Raw genomic sequence first — 25326 nt, 5'->3', positions numbered from 1 at the left:
GAAGCTAAATTTAAGTAATGTCCTTTTTTATTAAACACAAAGGAGCAAGGAACAATAACAAAGGCTGCGCCATTTTCATTGAAAACATCGAACCTCACATCCCTTTAAAAAATGAGGATCGCTAAATAAATTTGTTCCATTCATATGGAAAGCTGCACTGTGTTGAGGCATAACCTATGTGGAGCCTTTCAGTGTGGAAACAACCACGGTTAACCTGAACGCCTTTCTTCAGCTCTCACTACACCCTCACTTACAGTTCAGGTGCCTGTTGATTGTATCCTGGGCAATCTTCACACTACCATGGAACTGAATTGGTTCCTTGTCTTACTTCACAAACTATCCCATATCAGAAGAAAGTCGATGAACCAATCCAGTGCCAGGATTATATATTCCAGACAGTGAATAGTTAATGTCCTGTGACATTATAAAAGTAAACATTTCAAAAGAAAACATCATTCTCATGCCACCTACCAAAACATCCCCAATATTTATTAGGCAAGAACCCAGTGGATAAATTAATTATAACATTAATATCTTTCCGCACTTCAGAGAAAGTTAGCCGATCAGAGCTCACAAGATACAAATGATGTGTGTGGGGAAGTTGGCCGGATTCGTAGGCGAGCCAGGCACTGATTTATTCTGCAGGATGCTTGCTGTGCTACAAATCAACCTTCTGTTTGAGAAATCTCATTTGCAGCTAGTTGATGGGACTCTGTTCTCAGTGTGACTTGAGACCAGCCAGAGGTGAACAATTAATTAACCCACAGAATCATCAGTATGATCCTGCATAATTAGATCAGCTTAAACATTTTTTAAAGAGTGGGTGCGCGGAGTTCAGTGGCAGGTCATCTTCTGTCCTAAGGTAGGTAAGAATGCGAGCTTGCCCACCTACTCAGCATGAATGTTTACTAACAGAATGGAGATGTAACTATGCATACATAGAAACTTCTGTTATTTAAGTCATAGCAGACCGATTGTTTGGTCTCTTATGTATATATTAATGGACTGTAGTAATACAATATATACTCAGTTGAAGTCTTGAGATCTTGGATGTGTTCAGAGGGCAGTTGACAGAAAAGTACTATGTTGTTCATGATATAGACATTGAGATCTTGTACAGTAGTTCACAAGGGAACATTCTACAATTCTATCTTATATGTCCAATTTTGATCACTTTAAAATAGTTATAGGAAATTAGGCAGCATTCTGTCCCTATGCTAAATTTGTAGGGCATTAACTTAAACATATTTAAATTACATGATATATTCTACAGGTATTACTTTATATTGCTTTTTTATGAGCATAAGATCCCAATTTAAAATTAGAATGGTATGTACAACTTATGTTTTTTAAAATAATGAATTAATTTATTGTTTTTTAAACAGAGTGGTGGTCTTGATTGCACTACCAGAAACAATTAACATAGCATGCTTTAATTTCATTAGTTGAATGCATGACCTGCAACGGTGAAAGCTACAGAGGTCCCATGGATCACACAGAATCAGGCAAGACATGTCAGCGCTGGGATCAGCAGACACCACACCGGCACAAATTCTTGCCGGAAAGGTAAGATGTCACCAGACCTTGCTCCCATAGAACTCTTTCTTTACAAACTGTTGTCCATTCAGTAACCAACCACCATGGGAAATCTCCTTCTGTGCTTTTCTTATGGTACATGGACAGATAATGTGGAATTAGCCTTAATATTCTGGCTTCTGCCACAACTGCTGGAGGCTTTAGGTTTGCAAACAATAGTTTTGGGGTGATAGGATTTACAGCAGAAATTTGAGAGCAGTAACTTCACTTTTAATTGAGTTGCTTAAGTCAGGAAGATTTTGAGCGAACTGCCAGTGAGGTGCAGATTGGCAACAGTAGTCTAAGACTCCACTTGCTTCCCATAGCAATAAACAGACAGAAACAAAGCAAAACCAAAACAAAGCATAGCAAAGACACTTCGATGTGGCTAATAAAGTAATGGCTACATGATAGACCCAGCATCTCAACAGATAGGCTATCACTAAGTATAACCAAGACCCATCTACCATCTTGCAAATATTTAGGTCCTATGTCTAATACCTTAACCTAGTTCATGTCCATGAAAAGAAAGGTGACACAAAAGAATCTTCTGGCTGCTTTAACTTCATGTGTTTTAAAATCGCGAACAGAAACATTTATTTCATATGAAAACCTTGAATTAGAAAAAGAAACAAAATGGAATTCATTTTATAATAAAGAATTAAGATGCAAATAATTAGAGTAGTCTATTTCCACCTTCCTTTGGAAATTGGTGTAAATTGTGTCTTAATTTTTTCTCTATTTTTGTTTATTTCTCCTTTTTTCTTTTTGTAAATAGAATTTAAGTTCTTTTTTTTTTCAAGAATGCATGCCATTTCTTTTAAGTAAGAACAGAAAGGATATGGTAGCAATTAAATTCCAATCACCATTTCAGGACGCTGCTAATTTAATAGGAGGTGAGATGTGGAGAAAGTGGTGTGATGGAGTTTGTCTCCGCTCTGGTGGAGGTGAGGGCATGACCTAGTGAGGCTCCATTTCTAACACTGAGCTGTCATCAGTAGCAGAGCTATTCAGTTTGAAGTTTAAGCCTGCCCTAGGAAAGAACCTGCTCTTTTAATGAGCCTTCTACACAAGGTCATGTTTATGGAGTTTGTCTTTAATTGCACTCTGTAAAACAGAGATGCAGTTGGAGATCCTAACTGGTAGATAGGTCCAACATGGACTTAACATGGTAATAATGAGGACACTATTGTGTCATCTATGGATTGTGTACGTTAAATGGGACAGTTAGGGACAGGCAGGCCCTATAAAGGTAAGGGATGGAAACTTGTTCTTTTCTAACTCTAGCATGCAAGCTAAGTGGAAAACTATTGTGTGACTTGAGGGTCTTGTGGTGTTTCCAGGCAGATTTACGTGACACGTTTCTTGGTGTGGTTTGCAGATATCCCGACAAGGGCTTTGATGATAATTATTGCCGCAATCCCGATGGCAAGCCGAGGCCATGGTGCTACACTCTTGACCCTGACACCCCTTGGGAGTATTGTGCAATTAAAATGTGCGGTAAGTTAGAGTCAAATTTATTGCTTCCTTTTCCTCTAACAGGCTGGATCTAAGCAGTCTTTACTAGGGAGATAGTTTAACAGCTATTGTATTTGATATCATAGTAGGCAGGAGTTTTAATATTTTGAGACAATGTTGTGTCATCTTATCCAATCTTTACAGATTTCACGTTGTTTTGAAAGGGATACGTGCACAAGTGTCCACAAAGAAACACATTTATATGTGAGCAGTGATAATATACTTGCAGTTTAATGAGGCCGAGAAATTCAAAAACAAAAGTTCAAAGAGAAAGAAAATGAGCAGGGACGATGTACAGTAGTCCAAAGTTCTTATGTTTGCAACCACTTCAGAGTTTACTACCTCCTCCTGGATCTTTTCTCTCCCTGTGGCCTCTGAGTTGGAGTTTAAGCTGACATCTGATAGCCAACCTCTTTTGGACAAAAGCAGAGCCTGTGATGGGGGAGAACTATGCCTCATGGAAGCTTCTTACAGGTGTCCTTAACCTCTAGATCGTGGTGTCCTCCCTCTAGGTAGTGTCAAATATGGCCCACATTTTGTTTCAACTTGCTATATTCCTAAGCTCTGCTTCCGGATGAAATGCTCATGATATAAGCTAAATATCTTCTTACTTGTGATATGCCTTTAAATTTGTGACTGTGGTCCTCTCTCTTATATCCAATCCATGTCTTTTTCTCCTCTTTGAAGTTTCACTATGCATAGAGATAGGCTTTTACATTTTCAACTTTAAGATTGGTAGAATGGCATACATTTATGGAGGTGTATAATGTTGTAAATTAGCTTGACAATGTAAAGTTATGCATTGCTATAGGGATATAGAAGGAAATGATTTCTATGAAACCATGTACCCAGCTTAATACGAAATTATGAGGTTTATGGATAGATGGTTGGATGTTTCCCTGTACCAGCTTGATGAGGAATGTCTTCTGAATAAGGCTTATAGCCTGAGTGCTGAACTGTCAGTGTAATTTCCAGACCCACTAATGAAATATAGCCTTTGGGTAAATCAGAAAGGTACCGAGAAAGGACATGGCATATGTGAAGTGATCACAGAATCTGGAAACCTCTCAGATGATACACAGTGTTCCAGGGAGATTGAATCATCTGTTTTGTCCTTTAAAAAAAATCTAAGATGGCTCCTATGCCAGTGTTGCTCTGTTGAGACTGGATTAGTTCCACCCATTGACTTATTTAATCATATTCAACTTTTCATCTTTTTAGATCAGTTACAATGCACCAATTGTTTCTCTTTTATTGTTTGTCATCTAGGAATTATTAAAACCTTTTCGTGGAACAAGGACTAGCAAACACACACACATGAATGCACAGAGAACCAACCCACAAACGCGTACTCACACTGCATAAATACACTTTCCCGTGTATACTCATTCACTTATGACTGGTGCAGGTATCGTGGGAAACCTGAGTGCCGCTCCCTTCTGTGGTTCAACTCAAACCATCAGGGCGTTTTAAAAGGAGGTTGGAATAAGAAATAAAGAATGTTACTGTCATTATTTTCCTTTCCTACATTTGGAACACAAGCACTTCTCTAACACAACTTGAATTTTACTACAACACATTGCATCGAAGTTTACAAACACTAGAGACAGTAATAAAATGTATTTGAGAACATGTTAGACCTATTTATGGCATTTGTCAATGTGAATTATTAATAATTATTTATCTCTAGGTACCATACAGGCACATAATGAACTCAGATGCACTTGCGATTATATCCTATAATCATAGGAAATTTAACAATTCCATTTCAATACAGAGTTATTTCAGAGCAATAGAATAAGGTGAGAAAGAAAAGACACTCTCACAAAAAGTACATGAATTACAGGCCATGAAGGAATAGAGTATAAATGAAAGGAACAGGCAGTGAGATAACAAAGTGGTGAAGGATGTGAACAGTATTCAAGAGGTTATAACGTACAGTAGATAGGCCACACTGTGAGGAGCTGGAAATGGCAAGAAGAGACAGCCTAGTTTCCCCAGGGGGTTCTATATGCTCACACGAGAGCTACTCACCTAAGGAGGAGGGTGAGGAGTGCCTACATTAGAGGGGATGAATCTAAATCCACTCTTCTGCATGATATTGGAGAATGCCATTAGTGATATTGACTGTGAGGCAATGTCAGCCAGCAGGCAGAGAACACAAGGCTCTGGGCCCATGTCTGTGGGTTTAGATTTGCTGAACAACTGCTCTGTGTCTTGCACCTCGTTGTTCACAAAGGATAAAGATGAGCTTGAGCCAGACAAAGTTCTATGAGTACATTTAAGCCTCAGTGCTTTTGTATGAGCTGCCAGGCATGGCTGACAGTCTTGATAGAAAATCTGTGACTCTCAAGGTCACGATTTGAATGATATTTCTTTTTCTGATGAATGAACTTCAAATAAGGGCCTGTCACTTCTTTTAAGCGTTGTCCTAGAGTCAGTGTCGATCCTTGGAAGTCAAGGATGGATGCTGCTCATCGTCTGTAAACTTGTGCCTAGGTGTTTTACAGAGGGCTTGTTCACCTTAGTTCACAACATATTCTTCACAAAGGATATCTCCATGAACGTCAGAAGCCCACACACTTTTCAGCTGTATGCATTTTGAGAGTCACAAGTGTATTAAGATACTACAAACAGATAAGATTGCAAATCCTGGGCAGTGCCTGGAAAAACTTCCAGGTTATGCTTTTCTCTGGGGCAAGTTTACAGTTTAAATAAGTACGTTCTGTATATTAATCAGAAATAATATTAGTTGAGATTAATTGTATCAGCTGCATTATTCTGTTGGAGCTTGGGAGACTCCCTTACGACTAACGTCCCTTAAAACTCTTCACTGATTGTTTAAGTCAATTTACAAACTCTTGGAAGGAAAGCTGCTTCTACTCTGTCATTGGGATTCTCAATGTATCTCTGTGGCTTATGGAACCAGTGCTTTTTATATTAGAAATTAAAAGCATGTGAATTCATTAGAAATAGTGAAAACATTGGATAAAAATGCAGTTAGTTTTAATAAGAAAATATGAAATTCTCAGAAATAGAGAAATCTGTGGTACTGTTTTTGTAAAGTAAAAATTTTTTGTGTTTTGATTTTTGTTTTGTTTTTACTAAGTTTCTTAATGCCATCTTAAAAGGAGGCAGCCATGCATGTTTGCTCGTGCCTTCAGTCTTTTGGGCACAAGTTATCTTAGAGTACTACTATTGGGATGATAGTTTTGATTCTGTAAACACCAGACGTTCTCTAAAATGTCAGGTATATCTGAAAGTCCTTTTTCTTGTGTTAGATCACTGAAAGTTTATTTGTTTCCTTAGTGTGCAAGGATTAGAATAGATCTCTTGCCTGTCACCATTGACCTCATGGCAAGTAACTTACCTATGTGGTGACTTCTACTCTCAAGAGCTTTCTCTGAGTTTTTTCATGAATCTTGCAGTGGGGCCTGTTCTGTGATTTAAATACTTATTTGTATGCTTGCTACAATCATTTATCTAGTTCAGAATCTAAATTCCTAGAATAATCCAAGCCCTGGAACTCTCCTCCACATTTCCTGTTTTAGGCCTCACCTAGGAATGCTGGTCTGGTTGTCTGTGAATTTCTATATTGGCCATTTTGACTCATCACTCTCCTCATAAAGCCATAAAGTATTGTTCATCATCAGTGTTTGGATGAACAGTTTTCTGTTCACTGTTGTCCTCTCCCATTTTCTTTTTCTCACTACAAAACCAGTGATGTTTCCAAAATTCTGGTGACATTATTTCTGATTCTTAAGCTAAACTGTAACACACACACACACACACACACACACACACACACACACACACGTACAGAGAGAGAGAGAGAGAGAGAGAGAGAGAGAGAGAGAGAGAGAGAGAGAGAGGTGGGAAGGGCAAAAGAAGGAGAGAGGGAGGGACTAATAATTGAAATAAGTTGAAGATTTTCTTTGATATTAAATCAAGACAAAAAACAAGCATCTTTAATTCCACTTCCAATTTTTTATTAAATTATTTTATTTATTTATATTTCAAATGTTGCCCCCATTCCTGGCTCCCCTTCCCAGAGTTTTTCCACCCCATTTCCCTTATCCTTTGCCTCTGGAAAGGTGCTGTTGCAACCCCTCATCCCCAACTCTAGCATCCATCTTCCCTGGGGCATCAAGTCTTTACAGAATTAGGTACTTCCTCTCCCACCGAGGCCAGACAAGGAAGTCTTTTGCTAAATATATGCTGAGGGTCACAGACCAGCCCATATATGCTCTTTGTCTGGTAGGTTTATCTCTGAGAGCACTGAGGGGTTCAGGTTAGTTATTACTGATGCTTTTCCTGTGTGAATGACATCCCCTTCGCCTCTTTCAATCCTTCCCCTAACTTTTCTATAGGAGCCCCTGACCTCAGTCCAATGGTTGGCTGTAAGTATTTCCATCTGTCTCAGGCAGCTGCTAGTAAAGCCACTCAGAGGACAGTCATGCTAGGCTCCTGTCTGCAAGGACAACATTGCATCAGTAATAGTGTCAGGGTTTGGTGCTTGCCCATGGGATGTATTCCAAGTTGGGCCAGTCACTGTAACTTTTTCTTCAATCTCTCCTCCATTTTTGTCCTTGCATTTCTTTTAGATGGGAACAATTCTGAGTCAAAAAATTTGAAGCTAAGTGGGTTCCCCCACACCTTTACTGAAGACTCTGTCTACCTACTGGAAGATGTTATTTTTAGGATCCATCTCCCCACCATTGGGCATTTTGGCTAAGATCATCTCCATTGAGTCCTGGGAGCCTCTCAGATCCCAGGTCTTTGGCTTTCTAGAGATTCTCCTGCCCCACCCCCACAACTGCACATTTCCAATCATTCTCTTGGTCCTCTGGGCTTCTCCAGGACCCCTAACCTCATCCCGCCCTCTTTCCCCCTCCTGTCTCTCACCTGGTTTCCTCCCTTCCTTTGCCACTCATGATTATTTTCCTCCACCTTCTAAGTGGGAAGCAACCTCACATGGTCTTCCTTCTTGTTAAACTTCACATTGTCGGTCTATGAAGGGGTATTGTGGGTATTCTGTACCTTTTTGCTAATCCATTTATCAATGAGCATATACCATGAAGTCCTTTTGCATCTGGGTTATCTCAGTCAGGATGATACTTTGTAGTTCCACCCATTTGTGTGCAGAGTTCATGACGTCCTCATTCTGAATAGGTGAATAGTATTCCATTGTGTAAGTGAACCAATTCTTCTGTGTCTAGTCTTCAGTTGAGGGATATCTAGGTAGTTTCTAGCTTCTGACTATTATAAATAAAGCTGCTATGAACATAGTGGAGCACATATCCTTGTAGTATGGTGGAGCATCTTTTGAATATATGCCCCAGAGCGGTATAGCTGGTCATCAGGTAGAGCCATTTCCAAATGTCTAAGGAAACACCAACTTGACTTCCAGAGTGGTCGCCACAGTGCGCAATGCCGTCAGCAATGGAGGAGTGTTCCTCTTTCTCCACATCCTCCCCAGCATATATTTTTACTTGAGTTTTTCATCTTAGTCATTTCAATTCGTGTAAGGAGCAAAAAGTGTTTTGATTTGCATTTCCTTGATAACTAAGGATGTTGAACATTTCTTTAAGAGCTTCTCCAACATTCTTCTGTTGAGAATTCTCTGTTTAGCTCTGTATCCCATTTCTTGATTGGGTTATTTGGTTTTTGGAGTCTAACTTCTTGAGTTCTTTATATATTTTGGATATAAGCCCTCTATTGGATGCAGGAATAGTGAGTATTTTTTCCTAATCTGTAGGTTGCCAATTTGTCCTATTAACTATGTTCTTTGCCTTACAGAAGCATTGTAGTTTCATGAGGTACCATTTATCAGTGCTTGGTCTTGGAGCCTGAGCCATTGGAGTTCTGTTTAGGAAATCTTTGTCCCTCTCCACTCCCCTCCCATGCCAATGAGTTTGAGGCTCTTTCCCACTTTCTCTTCTCTTAGATTCAGTGTATCTGGTTTTAGGTTGATCCTCTTGGACTTTAGTTTTATACAATGTGATAAGTACAGATCAATTTATATTCTTCTACATGCAAACCACCAGTTAGATAAGTACCATTTGTTGAAGATGCTTTCTCTTTTCACTCTATGGTTTTAGCTTTTCTGTCAAAGATCAAATGTCCATAGGTATGTGGGTTTATTTCTGGGTCTTTAGTTCTATTCCATTGATTGACCTGTATCCTTTTACCAATAACATGCCATTTTTATCACCATTGCTTGAGTTCAGGGATGGTGCTTCCCCTAGAAGTTCTTTTATTTTTGTGAAAAAAATTTTTTTGCTATCCTGGGTTTTTTGTTTTTCCATATGAAGTTAAAAATTACTCTTTCTGTGTCGGTGAAAAATTGTATTGGGATTTTGGTGGCAATTACATTGAATCTGTTGACTGCTTTTGGTAAGATGGCCATTTTTACTATGTCAATCCTACTGATCCCTGAGCATGAAAGATCTTTCCACCTTTTGAGGTCTTCAAATTCATTCTTCAAGGACTCGAAGTTAATTTTATATCCACTCACTTTGCTGGAGTTGTTTATCAGCACGTGTGGGAGCTATCTGGTGGAATTTTGAGTTTCTCCTATGTATACTATGATATTATCCACAAATCGTGATGCTTTGACTTCTTCCTTCCCAATTTGTATTACTTTGATCTCCTTTTGTTGCCTAATTGCTCTGGATAGAACTTCAAGTAGTATATTGAATAGACAGGGAGAGAGTGGGCAGACTTGTTTTGTTCCTGATTTTAGTGGGATTGTTTCAAGATTTCCATTTAATTTGATGTTAGCTGTTGGTTTGCTGTATATTGCTTTTTATGGTTAGGTATGTGCCATTCATGATCTCTTCAAGACTTTTAACATGAAGGGGTGGTGTATTTTGTTAAAGGCATTTTGGGTATCTAATGAGATGATCATGTCATTTTTGTCTTTGAACACCTTGATGGATTTTGTGTATTGAAGCATTGCTGGGATAAAACCTACTTGATCACAGATGTGTTTCATTGATTTGGTTTGCATGAATTTTATTGAGTATCTTTGCATCAATATTCATAAGGGAAATTGGCCTGAAGTTCTCTTTCTTTGTTGGATTTATGTGTGGTTTAAGTATCAAAGTAACTGTGGCTTCATAGAGTGAATTAGGTGGTGTTTCTTTGTTTCTATTTTGTGGAAAACTTTGAGGAGTATTGGTTTTATCTCTTTTTTCAAGGTCTGGTAGAATTTTGCCCATCTGGCTCTGTTTTATTTATTTATTTATTTGTTTATTTATTTATTTATTTTTTTTTTTGTTGGGAGATTTTAATGGCTGCTTCTATTTCCTTAGGGATTATTGGACTGATTGGACTGTTCAGATAGTTTACCTGATCTTGAATGTCGTATCTGTCTAGCAAATCATCCATTTAATCCAGATTTTCCAGTTTTGCCAGATATAGGTATTTGTAATAAGATATGATGATTGTTTTGAATTTTCTCAATTTCTGTGCTCTTTAGTTAGTTTGGCTAAGGATTTATCTATATTGTTGATTTTCTCAAAGAATCAGCTCTTGGTTTCATTGATTTTTTTTTTGTATCATTCTGTTTGTTTCTAATTAGTTGATTTCAGCCCTGAGTTTGGCTGTCTCCTACTGTCTACTCCTTTGTGGTGTGTTTGCTTTCTTTTGTTCTAGAATTTTCAGGTGTATTCTTATGTTGCTGGTATAGGATCTCTCCATTTTTTTAAATGAAGGCATTTAGTGCTATATATTTTTCTTATAACACTGCTTTCATTGTGTCTCATACATTTGGGCATGCTGTGCCTTCATTTTTATTGAATTCTAGAAAGTCCTTAATTCTTTTCCTTGTTTCTTACCTGATCAAGTTATCGCTAAGTAGAAAGTTGTTCAATTTCTACTAGTGTGTGGGCTGTCTGTTTTTGTTGTTATTTAAGTACAACCTTAGTCTAAGGTAATCTGCCAGAATGTATGGGATCATTTCAATCATCTGGTATCTATAGAAACATGTTTTATGTCTGATTATATGGCCAATATTTGAGAAAGTTCCTTGAGGTGCTGAGAAGAAAGATACATTTTTTTTAGGGTGAAATGTCCTGTAGATATTTGTAATATCCATTTTGTTCACAACTTCTTTTAGTTTTACTGTGTCTCTGGTTTCTGTTTCAATGACCTGTTGATTGGCAAGAGTGGGGTACTCAAGTCCACCACTATTGTGCGAGTTTTGAGCTTTAGTAAGGTTATTTTTATGAGTATAAGTGCCCTTGCATTTGTGCCATAGATGTTCAGAATTGAGACTTCATTCTGACTGATTTTTCTTTTGATGAGTCTGAACTGTCCCTCCCCATCTCTTTTGATTACTTTGGGTCAAAAGTCTATTTTATTAAATATTAGGATTGTAACTCGATCCTGTTTCTTGGGACCATTTGCTTGAAAATCATTTTTTTCTAGCATTTACTCTGAGGTAGTCCTGTCTGTTGGTGAGGTGTGTTTCTTATATGCAGGAAAATGTTGGAACCTGTTTGCATATCCAGTCTGTTAGCCTGTGTCTTTTTATTGGGGGAATTGAAACCATTGATGTTAAGAGATATTAAAGACCAATAATTGTTAGTTCCTGCATTATTGTTATTGGAGCTGGTATTATGTGTATGTGATTCTCTCTCTCTCTCTCTCTCTCTCTCTCTCTCTCTCTCTCTCTCTCTCTCCCTCTCTCTCGTTGGATTTGTTGTCAGATGATTAGTTTCTTTCTTTTGGGGGGGGGTATAGTTAACCTCCTTGTATTGGACTTTTGTTTCTAGTATCCTCTGTAGAACTGAATTAGTAGAAAGATATCATTTAAATTTAGCTTTGTGATGGAATATCTTGGTTTCTACATCTATGGTGATTGAGAATTCTGGGTATCGTAGCCAGGACTAGATCTGTGGTCTCATAGCATCTGTGTGACATCTGTCCAAGATCTTCTGGCTTTTAGTGTCTCTCTCAAGAAATCTGGTATAATTCCGATGTCTGTTTTATATGTTACTTGCCATTTTTCTCTTACAGTTTTAGATATTTTTCTTCGCTTTTCACATTTATTGCTTTTATTATCATATAGTGGAAAATTTTCTTTTACCCCAATCTATTTTGTTTTCTGCAGTTTTCTTGTACATGTATGCCCAGCCATCTTTTTCTTTAGGTTAGGAAAGTTTTGTTCTATAATTTTTGTTGAAGATATCTTCTGGCCCTTTGAACTGAGAATCTTCATGCTCTTCTATTACTATTAGTTTTAGGTTTGACCTTTTCATCCTGTCATGAGTTTCCTGGATGTTTTGGGTTAGAAATGTTTTACTCTTTGTATTTTCTTTGACTAACATGTCAATATCTTCTATGGTATCTTCTATGCTTGAGATTTTCTCTTCCCACTCTTGTATTCTGCTGGTGCTCCTTGAATCTGTAGCTCCTGATCTCTTTCCTAGGTTTTCCATCTCCAGGGTTGCCCCCATTTGTGGTTTCCTTATTGTTTCTGTTTCCATTTTTAGGTCTTTGGTGATTTTGTTCAATTCCTTAACCTGTTAGATTGTATTTTTCTGTATTTCCTTACGTGATTTATTTGTTTCCTCTTTAAGTGCTTCTATCTGTTTGCCTGTGTTTTCCTATATTTCTTTAAGAGAGTTATTTATATCCATCTTAAAGGCTTCTATCATCTCCATGATGTGAGATTTTAGGTCAGAAACTTGCTCTTCAGTTGCAATACTGTATACAGGGCTTGCTGTGTTAGAAGAACTGGGTTCTGTTCATGTCAAATTACATTGATTTCTGTTGCTTATGATATTGTGCTTGCCCTTTACTGTCCTTTATCTCTGGTGTTAACTGGTTCTGGTTTCTTATACTGGAGCAGGCCTTCTGGGAGGCAGGCAGATGTGTAACCTGGGTTTAGAGCATGACTCCTGGGAGGCAGGCAGTGCTGCCTCTGGTTAGAGCAGGCCACCTAAGTCCCTTGCTAGAGCAGGTCTCCTGTGTCCCAGTGTCTTTGTTTCCCTGGTTAGGGGCCACATCCTGAGAGACAAGCTGGCTTTCAGGTCTGGGAACAGACAGATTGATCCGTGCTTTTCATTATGGAAGACCTCCTAGGAAAGAAGTAGGCTGTGGGGTTGCAGCAGACAGGCATGCTATTGATCTGCCACGGGTTGAGGTGAAGGTACAGACAGGAAAGATGTTGGAGCTCAGGCATGGCAGGTTAGATCCCAGGTCTTCTGGGCCCTGTGGGGTTCCCAGCTTTCATGGGTTTTGGGGCAGTGATCTCATCTGTGTTCCTGGTTATGGCAGATCTCCTGGCAGACAGATAGGCTGTGAGATGTTGTGGGAAGAGCAGGCTAGTCCATCTGCCATGGGTTCAGTTGGAGATAGAGACAAGAAGCCTTTCCCACATTCTTAATGTCCTGAATGACTTAATAATGTACCAGCTTTCTTTCTAGGAGTTCTTGCTTTCTCTTCCAAGTGCAATGTTTTGTTTTATTTTGTTTCATTTTCTTTCTGATATCTCGTGTATTTTGAATTTTCATGATAATTTCCTTTCCCCTAATGTTCTTTCTGCCTTGCATAATCATCTTCTGTCTGTCTCTGTCTAATTTAATGCTATACCTTGTGTAAACTTTAACTTAGCTATCATTTTACCAATACCAATTCTTTTTTCTCCTTTCCCTTCTCTTCCTCCTCTTTTGGATCCTCCTTTTCCTTGTCCACCCTTTTCTTCTTGAGATGGGATGACACTATGTACCTCCGGCTAGCCTACAACTAATTGTCTAGCTCTAGTTGGCTTAAACTTGGGACAATCTTCTTCCTTTGCTGCCCAACTGCTGGTACTACAGGTCTATGTCATTAAGTATTGTTTTTATTTTAATTTACAAATTTTATACATAACTTGTTCAAATGTTTATTTATTCATTTATTTATGAATTACTGATTTACTATGTTGCTCTGCCTGCCTTAATACTCTCTATGTAGACCTTCTGCATACTGGGATTAAAGTATGTGCCAAAATGCCCAGCTAAATATCTTCTCATATACCTTAGTATATATTTCCACCATCTAAATTTCTCCTTTCTCTTTTTATGTCCTTAACTAGCCTGAATATTTCAGGTATTTTATTTTTTAATTGTTATTTTTATTCTTTTCCCTCTCTACCGAAATCTGGAGGCTCCAGTTAAGCAGAGCATTTGGCTATTGCAGGAGTTTAATATAAAGTTGTTGAAGAGTGAAGGTTGATTCTTAGGTACTTAGGGTTTTTCATGGTCATTTCATGTGGGTTTTTGTGATTCTTAATGTACATATAAATAAGGCCTAAAATATCGTTCCCCACTCTTCTGCCATGGATTAAGCTCATCCATAGGCTTCAAGGTTTGTTGGTTATTGTGGTTTTGCTGCTTATTGGCTTAATAGATTTTGTTCTGGTCTTCCCTCATCTCGTGCCTGTTACTGTCTTTCTTCTCTTTTTTCTTATTACTTAAACTTACAGACGATTTATATTTGACCACAGACATTTTAGAAGTATGTGCTGCCCAGGTTTTTCACAACCCAGGCATCTGTTGTGGCATTGTAATATCCCGAATTGTAAGATTCCCTATGTTTAAATATTGTAGCTTTAAATCCCCACATGATTACATTTTGGCATAAGCATTTTAAATGGGATTTAATATTAAGTAGAGTTCTAAGGAAGGGCCAAAAGCTAGTGGGAATGATGGCCTTATAACAGAAGGGAGTTTCCCCCTCTCTTCCTCTATCACGTGAAGACAGGGCAAGAAGCCAACTATCTGCAAGCCAAAAGGAATCCTCATTAGGAACCAGTGGAGCAGGACGTTGGTCTGGAACTTCCCAGTCTCTAGAACTGTGAGAGACTAAATCACATTGTTTAAAGTATCCTTGGCATTTTGTTATGACTAAATAGCCATCTATAACAGATACATACAGCTTTCCTTGTGGTAAAACTCAACATAAGCCTCTTTAAAAGAGAGTATCATTATCTTTAAAACTTCAGAATATTCAGATGCTGGGAAAATATTTATGACAAATTGCTTTTCCTCTTAAAGAACTCTGACTGTTTCGCTGAGTTTTATTGGAAGTTCAAGGCCAGAGTAGAGACTCATAGAAATAAAAATTGTATTATATTCTCAGTCAGGAAAAAAAATCATGCTATCAATACCCTTCTCCGGGGAAAAGTCTTTCACTTGGATAGCTTTTCCAAGTCATCTTCTAAGAAAATATTATAGAATTGAAGACCTTTCATGAATGCCTTGTCTCCTGTGTATTTTGTACCAGAAAAGGCTTGGACAAAGTCCAGGGCAATGTTTCAGTATGAATACTGGCTTCACATGGTGAGCAAACGTGCAAGCAATTTGAGGTTTGTACTTTGGAGGTCTTTACTACTTTCCCATGTCAACTTTAAAACAAGAAGCTCTTTAAATTTACAGTGGGTCTGATCCTGCCTTTTGTGGTCCAAGGAGCACAAGTCCTGTTGATGGGAGGGTGGCTTTATGGACTGTACTCAAGTCTCTGGGGCCTATCATGAGGTGAATCCTGGGTTTCATTGCTCCTCAGTAGCTATGTTTATGAAGCTATGAGGTGGGATGAACTCCAGGGCATAATCAGATATTTGTCCTTTGGCATGCTAATCAATTTTATTCTTAACTGTTAACAGTGAGGGACAGAGAGAGAGGGAAGGAGAGAGATAGAGAGCAGAGAGGGGAGAGGAGAGAGGGAGAGAGAGAGGGAGAGGGAGAGAGAGGGGGAGAGGGAGAGGGAGAGGGAGAGAGAAAATAGGAGTATGCAGCTTGCAGGGTCAGTGAATAAGAATGATTTCTCTGCAATTGTGAGGGCCCAAATTTGTATCCCTAGCACCCATGTAAGAATAGGGCACCTGTTCTTTTCTCTGAAATACCTGCTGTATTTTTCTGGTCTCTGCACACATGTACATGGTCAGAGGAGAGGGTGTCAGGCTGCTTACTTCTGATGGAAAATCTGCATGCTTTTTGGAAATGATGGTTACTTGAAAGGACTGTGAATGTAAGGGGTTACTTGATCGTATAGAGCTTATGACTCTTTGACATTCTTACTCTCTAGTCACCATTCATAGAAATCCATGTCAACAAATACAGTCTCTCTGGCAAGATTTTCACAGAGAACATTAATAAATATATTGTTTACTTAGTTATTTTTTAACATAAGGTGTTTTTATATAGGGCAAGCTGGCCTTGGTCTTATGAGCCACCCCCTTCAGCCTGACCAAGGCTGGATTGCAGGTGTATGCCAGCATGCCTGGATTGATCTGTTATTAGTGTTCTGTTTCTACTTGTGCCTGTCTGGGAAAAGATGCTTGCTTTAGAAATTAGACAAATCGATCATCTTTATTTAAATTCAAACATGCAAAATGCCTTCAAATATTCTGGCAACTAGATCATACTGCATTCAACCCAATGAAGACAGGCAAATGTTCCAAGAAGCCCCATCGGGTTTGATGCTTTTGAAACAAGACAGTGGAAATTTCAGTACTGGATGTTGTGTTCCTTAAAAGTATTTCCAAACAGAAAACTTTGTGTCAATCATCAAGAACAAACATTCCTCCTCTCCCAGTGAGGAGCATTTAAATATCTTTCGATCTGTTTCCAAAGCCTGGCCACCACTGACCCCCCTGGCAAAATATTGCATTTGTGAGAAACTCTCAAATGGGTTCCTGCTATGTTCAGTGTGAACTTAGTAGACATACTTGCAAAACTATGTGTGTGTGTGGTGATAATGCATTTTAAAAATGTGTTGTTTTATCTTGAGCTGATCAGCTTTAACAGATATTTGGCCATGCTGCTGCTCTTCTTTAACTCTTAGTATGGCTGCTAAAGACCCTTTCAAGCCTTCCTCAATCCAAGTCCCATGTTGAAAGATTAAGTACAAAGGAATGCCTTTCTTAACATTTGACAGCCCTTTCCAAATCAATTATCATGAAGAGTTTGTTTTACTTTTGCTCCAGCTTTTGGTAGTTTTACAGTAGGGCAGCAGAAGGAGCCTATTTTATTGTAGTTCAGAAATAAGTTATTTTATTAGAACATTAAGTATGTGAGCAGTGACATCAGGCATTTCTATCACAGTTAAATGACCTATGGACAATTCGTTGATCATGGATAATATTTACCATTCATCAGATAATATTTGTTGAACAGCTTCAAAAAGTCTCATAAGAAGTCTTACCGATGAAAGTTACTTAGTTACCCTAAGTAGTTGTAGGAATATATCCTCATTCATCTAAATTATTTATTGTATGCACTGCGGAATTATGGAGTTCTTGATGAGGTCATTTTTAGTAGTTGAATATTGTTAGTACTATTAGTAGTTGAATAATAGTTAGCACTGACATAATAACCCCGAATTTGATATTTACCAAAAATACAAGCTTTGTGGTTAAAATTAGGACACATTTCTAAGAAATTAAAATGAGGAAAAATAGAAACCAAGATATTTAAGTTTCTATATAGTTATAGATGCTTATTAAATTATTAGGTAAAATGATGATTGTTGTTTCCATATGTTGTATCTTTTTGAAGCCTAATAAAATATATCTATTTGGTATAATATACATTTTCCCCTATTTTGTTTTCTACTTCTAAATCAGAATATTTTATGTGATCTATTTTGTGACTATGTAATATGTATATACATAATATATGTAAAATTTGTTTGTATGTGTGTCTGTGTGTGCACATGTACATATGCATGTGTGTATAAATACATCTGTATGCAGGCATGTATTGCGGAGGCCAGAACTTGACATGGTTTTTCTTCTTCAATTATTTTACCTTTTAATTTCAGATTTAGGGTCTCTGAACCTGTAACCTATTAATTTGTCTAGATTATCTGTCTGGTCAACTCCATGGATATGCCTGTCTCTGCCCACCCTCACCAACCATATACTTTATGTTGGATTACAATATCCCCCGGCAGACCCAGCTTTTAAATGGGTGCTGTAAATCTAAACTCACATGTTCAAGCTTTTGAGAAAGAAACTTTATTGACTGAGCCATCTTCACGGCCCCTCATCACCTTGGTTTTATGTTACCATTTCTTTTTTCAGTAAAGAGTGACTTTACAAGATAACCTCCCATCAAAACCTTTAAAATATTCTGAAGTGCTAAGCATGGTGGTTTATGATTGTAAGTCAATCATTTAAGAGACTAAAAAGGAAGACAACCCTGTGTTGAAAAAAAACTCAAATAATAATTATGATAATATCAACGATGATGATGATAACATAAAAGACGCAATATTTAGAAACATGTAAGTGAATGCTAAGATGAATAGCCAACTTCATGGTCTAAATGATGAGTATTTTGTAATTGCATTTAAAAGTGGAATGCTCTTTAATTAGCTCTAGTTAGAAACTTCTTTGTTTGAGAGAAAGTTAACTCTTGCAACAGAGGCTTGAACTTGCAATAGTGGCTAAAATATTAGTGAGATATTTTTCCAACATCATTATACAATTGATTTCCTTTGCTTAAATTAACCTTTTCATTAATGTATTTTGACATATTCTTTCCCCTCTCCAAATTCCCCCCACTTCTACACCCACCCACCCAACTTCATGTTGTTTCTATCTTTGCTTTTATTAAGGTGGAACTTTTTATAATGCAGGTGTTTTGAAATTTAAAAACGTGCTTATTTCTATGAAAATTATGTCTTCTATTGCTTTTTAAAATTTGCTTACTCCAAGTTTTTCTGATTATTATGCTATTGCCTACAGCCAATTCTTTGCATAGGCCACATATTGATTTCCTAATGAGCTATTGTCATCTTTATCATAAAATCTCCTTTACTAAGTACATTTCAACTTGTCTTTGAACTGGAACCTCTATGTAGTGTTTCAGATATAACTACCATAGGTTTCATTCGATTATTGTCATACTGAATAATGATTTGAAATACAGAATACTTCTTATCTTTTTATTATAATCTTGGTTAGTATCTGTTAAGTAAAAGTATGCTCATTTCTTTGGAATTAACTTTGAAATAACTTCTCAGGGAAATTATCAGCTCATATCAGCTCATATCTAGTCAGTGTGGCTCTGACTTGTGTCCAGTGAGACTGAGCTGGGTTCACAGGATAACAGGAGCAAAATACCAAGGAGAGTGCTTGAGAAGAACCGTATACCAGTAAACAGAGAATAGAAACAAACAAATAAGGAGAGGAGTAAGGAGATAAAGGCGGGTGATAAAACTTTGAAAATACTAATACAAGTAGGATTTTCACTGGTATGCCCAACTGGGAACTCCATTCCCCATTTGGGACTCAATTTCTTATTGCTGTCACCAGTTTTCGATGTAAGAACTTGTGCCTAAGAGCTAAGTGTCTTAGTCTCCCTTATGTTTCTATGATAGAATGGGTCAATTGTACAGCCTTATCTAAGCTTACAGTTCTGGAGGCTGCAAGTTCAAGGCTGAGTCACAGCATGTGGCAAAACATTGATATTGCATTGTGCATCTTGGAAGGCAAAAGAGCAAATAGACATATGAGGAGAAGAGTAGATACAAAGAGGTTGTGCTTTATTGATCTACCTTCAGTAGAATGGACCTAGTCTTTGAAGGAGGTGTGAATGCTTCTTAATGAGTTGATCACATTTAAAGTCCTACCTCCCAGTACCCACACAATCAATGGCAACCGTATTTCACCAGCAATCCAGAGCAAATGGCCATAATGAAATCATAGCAGTGGTGGAAACCTTCTTCTAATTTTAAAGTAATGAACTTATAAATTCCTCAAGACATGTTTTTGTCCTGATTCTTATCATAGTATTTTAGAAATATGATCAATATATTATTAGTACAAGGCTGACCTTAGAGGTATTTTTATTCAAAGATGTCCCACCTAAATATAGTCCTTTATACTATATATACTAACTTGAATCTAAATTGTCCAACTTAATAGTTTTAACTTTGATGAAATGTAGTTACCAAGCCTATGAAATCTATGTTATTTTGCAATATAATAAAGACTTTGAGGTGATACTGAATTTAAATCATGGGTGCTCAGTACAAACACCTATCTATATAGGTGTTCATATTTTTTAATTTTTTGAAGCTGTCATCTATCATCCCTCTATTCATCTATCTATCATCTACCTACCTATCACTAATATCACCATATGTCATTTTATGTATTGCTCACAAATAGCAATACAGAGGTCAATGTCTGAACATTTATATCTTCATATAAATTTTTTTATAAATCAGAATATTTCTGAACTGCAGATCTATTTTTGAAAGGAGATGCATAAAATATTAAGTATTTTAAATGAATTAGAGCAAAGTTATTATTTTAATAAGTTTTAAGGGAAATTACAGGAAACCCATTGATTGTCTTACTGTGAGAGTATCTGCCTGGCGTACAGTTGAAAGTCACAATCTACATGGTGTGAATGTCAAGATGGCTAAGGTTTTACACTCACAGAGAGGAAGCAGGAAGCAGGAAGCAGGAAGCAGGAAACAGGAAGCATGAACAAGTGCTACTTTGCCCCTTCTCTAACCATGCCCTCCTGGGTCCCTGCCATGGAATTTTGCCACTCTTATTGTGGGGAGATTTTCATCTTCATTAAAATAATCAAGGTCATAGGCATGTTCTGAGGCCCATCTCCCACAAATTCTAGGTTTTGTAGAATTGATGGGATCTTTTGTAACTGTCCCATTTACCTTTATTGTTAATATTTCCAAAGCTTTATTGAATAATGGTAAATTTATGCAGTACTTATCTTGTTAAGCATAAACATAGCTCAGAGAACTTATAATGAAATATCTATGTACAAATAACAGAGAAACAAACTTAGGAAAAAAGCTGTCTTTAATAATCTCATACGGCTACCCACAGATAACACATATAGATCATTCTGTATCTGTGAATGTAACCCACCTAGTTCTACAATGTTAGGCCACAGAAAATTTACTTAAGTCTGAAACAGTTTAAGACAGTAAACAAAAGGGCTTTTATCTAAAGATTACTGCATGACCAAAGAGCTGGGGTGTTTTCTTCTGAGCTCATTAAACCAGTCAGAGTTTTCTAGACATTAATTTTGGAGTTGTTTTGAGGCAGGATGTGAGCATAGTCCAGGCTGTTCTCAAATCCTGGTCTTCCCTGCTCTGCTTTCTGAGTGCTGGGATTCTTTGTGTCCATTCTTACACTCACTCTGGCTTGTTTTCAGTTAGCCTTAATTGAGAGTATATTCAATGCAAAGAGACTGAGTCTGGTTTATGGAAAATTAATTTTGTGATTATTTTTACATAGTAACTGAAATATATACATGTATATAATATACAAGTAAAAACAATCACAGACCATATACATGCATACATACAAACATATATACCATCTATACACATGTATATATGTATATGGTAAGTGCATGTTAGAAAAAACTAGGAACAGCTCAATTTTTTTGAAATCCCCAAAATCTGCTTGAAAAGCAGATTTTCAACCTACGGAGCATTTACTATACAAAAAAACCATTGTCAATGATTAAATTGTTCAATTTGTATGTACTGAAGAAACTTGTCTTTAGGAATGACACTGCAACATGTACTTCACAGAGGTAAATGGAAGTTAGTATCTTCACAAAACTTCATGAAAAAAATTAACTTAGAGTTGAGATGAAAGGAAAGTTGAAATGGAAATAGTGATATGTTATTTTTCTGACTCCATTTTTGTATAATTTATAAACTTTAGAATTGATTTTGAAAAGTCCCTGTCACCCCAAATGTGTTGGGTACTGGAAGGGTGATGGCTTGCTGAACAGTTCCTTTTGAGCTCCTATTTTCTTCTATCAACAGCTCACAGTGCTGTGAATGAGACTGATGTTCCCATGGAAACAACTGAATGTATAAAAGGCCAAGGAGAAGGTTACAGGGGAACCACCAATACCATTTGGAATGGAATTCCGTGTCAGCGTTGGGATTCGCAGTACCCCCACAAGCATGACATCACTCCCGAGAACTTCAAATGCAAGTGAGTCGGTTTCAGGAGATGCTGCAAGCTTCAGCGGATCCCAGGGAAATGGGAAATAATGCTTTTGCTCACTCTCTGTTATTACGATTTAACGGCCTTGGTGTGCTTCAGGGCAAAATGGTGGATAGGCTTCTTTTCTCGCCTCACATAAACATTTTTAATGAGCATTCTAGGTAGTGCTGATCTAGAGGGTGGACAAACCATGTTTTATAAAACACATCTCTAGGTTCTTCCTCACTGTAATTCTGCTCGTAAAGACTTATTTAAGAAGTTAAGTTTTCATGGCGACTGGTTACAGACTACATCCTTCTCAAGTTTTCCTGTTTGCACGAAGGCAAGTATTACACTTTCTTTCTTTTTTTTTTTTTTTTTTTTTTTTACAGCGATGCGCTCTTTGATTTCCAACAACGCTTCCTTCAAATGGCTAAGTTTTCAGCCGTAAAAGTCTGGAAGCAAAATTATTTTTAGTAGTGTAAGTCTTTCCAATTATTTCTGGCTCTGGGCAACTAGTGGGAATTAAAATTATGTAAATTGGCCAAATCAAAGAAACTGCCTTGCAGTATTAGTTACATTGTGGACATGAATATTCCCAACAACTCCTTGCCCACCAATTGTCTTGTAGGATAGCTGCAACAATACTGTCATGTGTGTTTAAATTGTTCACCTTGGTGGAAGGAGCTTTTAAAAGTTCCTTTGAAATTTATAACATACATGCTCTGCAGAGTGACTTTGCTGAGATAGCGCCTATAAATAACCTCAATGGGTTTTATATAACTGGTTTTTAATTAGACAACCTGACAACAGGATGGGGAACTCTACACTCTAGTGGTCCAACTGGAAAGGAGATTTGTAGGTGTGGAAGTGTGCGTTCACATGCTTGTGAGCATTTTGTTTGTTTTGTTTTTTAATTTTTTATTGGATATTTTATCTACCTTTCAAATATTATCTCCTTTCCCGGTTTCCCTTCTGGAAACCGCTTATTCCATTTCCCCTCTCCCTGCTTCTATGAGGATGCGCCCCCTCCCACCCACCCACTCCTGCCTCCCTACCCTGACATTCCTTTATAATGGGGCATCAAGCCTTCACAAGACCAAGGGCTTCCCCTCCCACTGAGGCCAAACAAGGCTATCCTGTGCTACATACGCAGCTGGAGCCATGGGTTCATCCATGTATACTCTTCGTTTGGTGGTTCAGTCCCTGGAAGCTCTGGGGAATCTGTTTGATTGATATTGTTGTTCTTCCTATGGGGTTGCAAACCCCTTCAGCTCCTTCAGTCCTGCCCCTAACTCTTCCACTGAGGTCTGCAAGCTCAGCATTTGTTAACGCACTACTTTGTGTTCGGATATTCTTTGCTGTTATTTTATGAGGACATAATTTATACTTGCCATTCTGGTTTAAATTCTCTCATGTCCTTCACAGAACTGTAGCCTCTTTTCCCCATCTACAATCTCACACCTCAGCAAGAAATAACTATTGGATTAGTAAAAGCAGCAAAAGCAAGGACAGATTAGTAGACAGGACAATGAAGACCATGCTGGTGCCGATCCCACTGTGTTATCTTTTGCTTATTGGCAAAATCCAAATAAGAAATTGTCTTAATTTACAGACATGTTAACGTGGGAACATCCCATAGGGTCCACTACTAGGCTGAATACTACAGTCAACTAGTGAGCATTGAGAGGGAGAATTAACTTTACCCATGACTAAGCCCCTTAAACCTTGACTGGTTACCCAATACAAAATGGTCAGGCCTGAAACCATATTCACAGAAACAACAAAATGGACCCGCAGCTTATATTTACATTTGCACATACATAACAACAATAATCAAAGAAAAAGAGGCCATCAACTTGAGCGTTTGGTGGTGTCAAGGGAGGGCGTTCAGGGACAGGACATAAGAGTGGCTGGAGAGAGGAGAGGGAAGAGTAAAAATAATGTAATTATATTTTAATTTAAAATGTTAAAATAAGTAAATACATAATCTCAACTAAAAATAGTGTTAAGCAAAACTTAGCAAATGAAAATGCCAAGTTCATGTTTATCTAGGAAGAAGAAAGTCATTATAAGAATTTATTTGCAAACTGCTTACTTGAAACTGAATCATTGAAAATTAAATTCTGCATCTTATTGGGATTTAAATCCTTCTTTCTTAATTAACTTACTTGACTAAAGTAGCCTGGCATAAATTTCTCTCCAAAGTCTGAGCTGCTATAATTCTACAAAAATGTGACACAATGTTTTGCTCAGGATATTGGTTTTCTATTTTTTTCTTTCCAATGTAGCAGAAACAGGAGTTGTGGTTGGATGTTTCTGCTTCTAGTAAACTGATTTGCCCCATATACAGTACTGTAACTGAGCAATGCTATTTATAATGAATACATGTGAATTATGAGTAATCTATTCGCTTCAGGAATTGTAAACAATTCTTTAACTGTGTATATCAAAACATGGAGGCAATTTGGGCAATTTTCCATATTTGTTCATGTCTATTCAAAGGTAATCTGGTAAATTTAGGGATTGATTCTAAAACTAAGCCCATAAAGACTTTTGGCAGTTTTAGATTCTCTTAATTACCTTGCTTTAAACTGAAAGGGCAAAATAGAATAACCGAACAATTATGTATTTAATGTTGGAAATTTATTTGGATTAGATGAAAAATATTATACATACTTTATATAGGCATAACAGTTTAAATATAATTTTATATTATTTTAAAGGATATAAAAATGTATGTTTCCCCATGATGAATTTGATAAGTGTAGAGGTTTTGATATGGTTTGTTATGTGAGTCTTCCCATGTTATATGTTGGTCATATTTTCTCAGACACTTTATTAAAATTTGATAAGTATAGAGGTTTTGATATGGTTTGTTATGTGAGTCTTCCCATGTTATATGTTGGTCATATTTTCTCAGACACTTTATTAAAATTTGTGCCAAGATCTAGTCTGACATGATCATTACTTATTGATTTCCTGGCTACATGCCAAGCTTGTGCCCCAGAACTTTGTCTGTTTCTTGTGTTCCATTTGGATATTAATGACATTGAAGGGCTCTTAATTGTATCGACATAATTCCTATTCTTTCTGAATGATTATGCACGCATGCTTCTACACATTCGTTAATATGAACTTCACCATAGGAAATACAGACATGGCCGCTGAAGCAGCTTAGTGATGGAATGCTTGCAGAGTAACTGAACGTTGTGTTGTGATGTTCAGTGCCACAGTACATAAATAAATAT

At 37.4% G+C, this 25326-nt stretch overlaps 1 protein-coding gene across 4 annotated transcripts in view; it reads left to right on the top strand.

Annotated features, from left to right (window-relative positions):
• Hgf (hepatocyte growth factor) overlaps window positions 1-25326 on the top strand; it is a 71540-nt gene that overhangs the window by 20304 nt on the left and 25910 nt on the right. For all 4 annotated transcript variants that reach the window (XM_087655891.1, XM_087655889.1, XM_087655890.1 and 1 more), the window contains exons 6-8: window positions 1446-1566; window positions 2957-3075; window positions 21910-22084. In XM_087655891.1, the coding sequence (XP_087512017.1) occupies window positions 1446-1566; window positions 2957-3075; window positions 21910-22084 (415 nt within the window). The remainder of the gene's footprint in view (window positions 1-1445; window positions 1567-2956; window positions 3076-21909; window positions 22085-25326) is intronic.

Source organism: Rattus norvegicus, chromosome 4, assembly GCF_021556685.1.
Source record: "Rattus norvegicus strain SHRSP/BbbUtx chromosome 4, alternate assembly SHRSP_T2T, whole genome shotgun sequence".
Lineage (NCBI taxonomy): Eukaryota > Metazoa > Chordata > Mammalia > Rodentia > Muridae > Rattus > Rattus norvegicus.
This window is presented reverse-complemented; position numbering and strand designations above follow the sequence as displayed.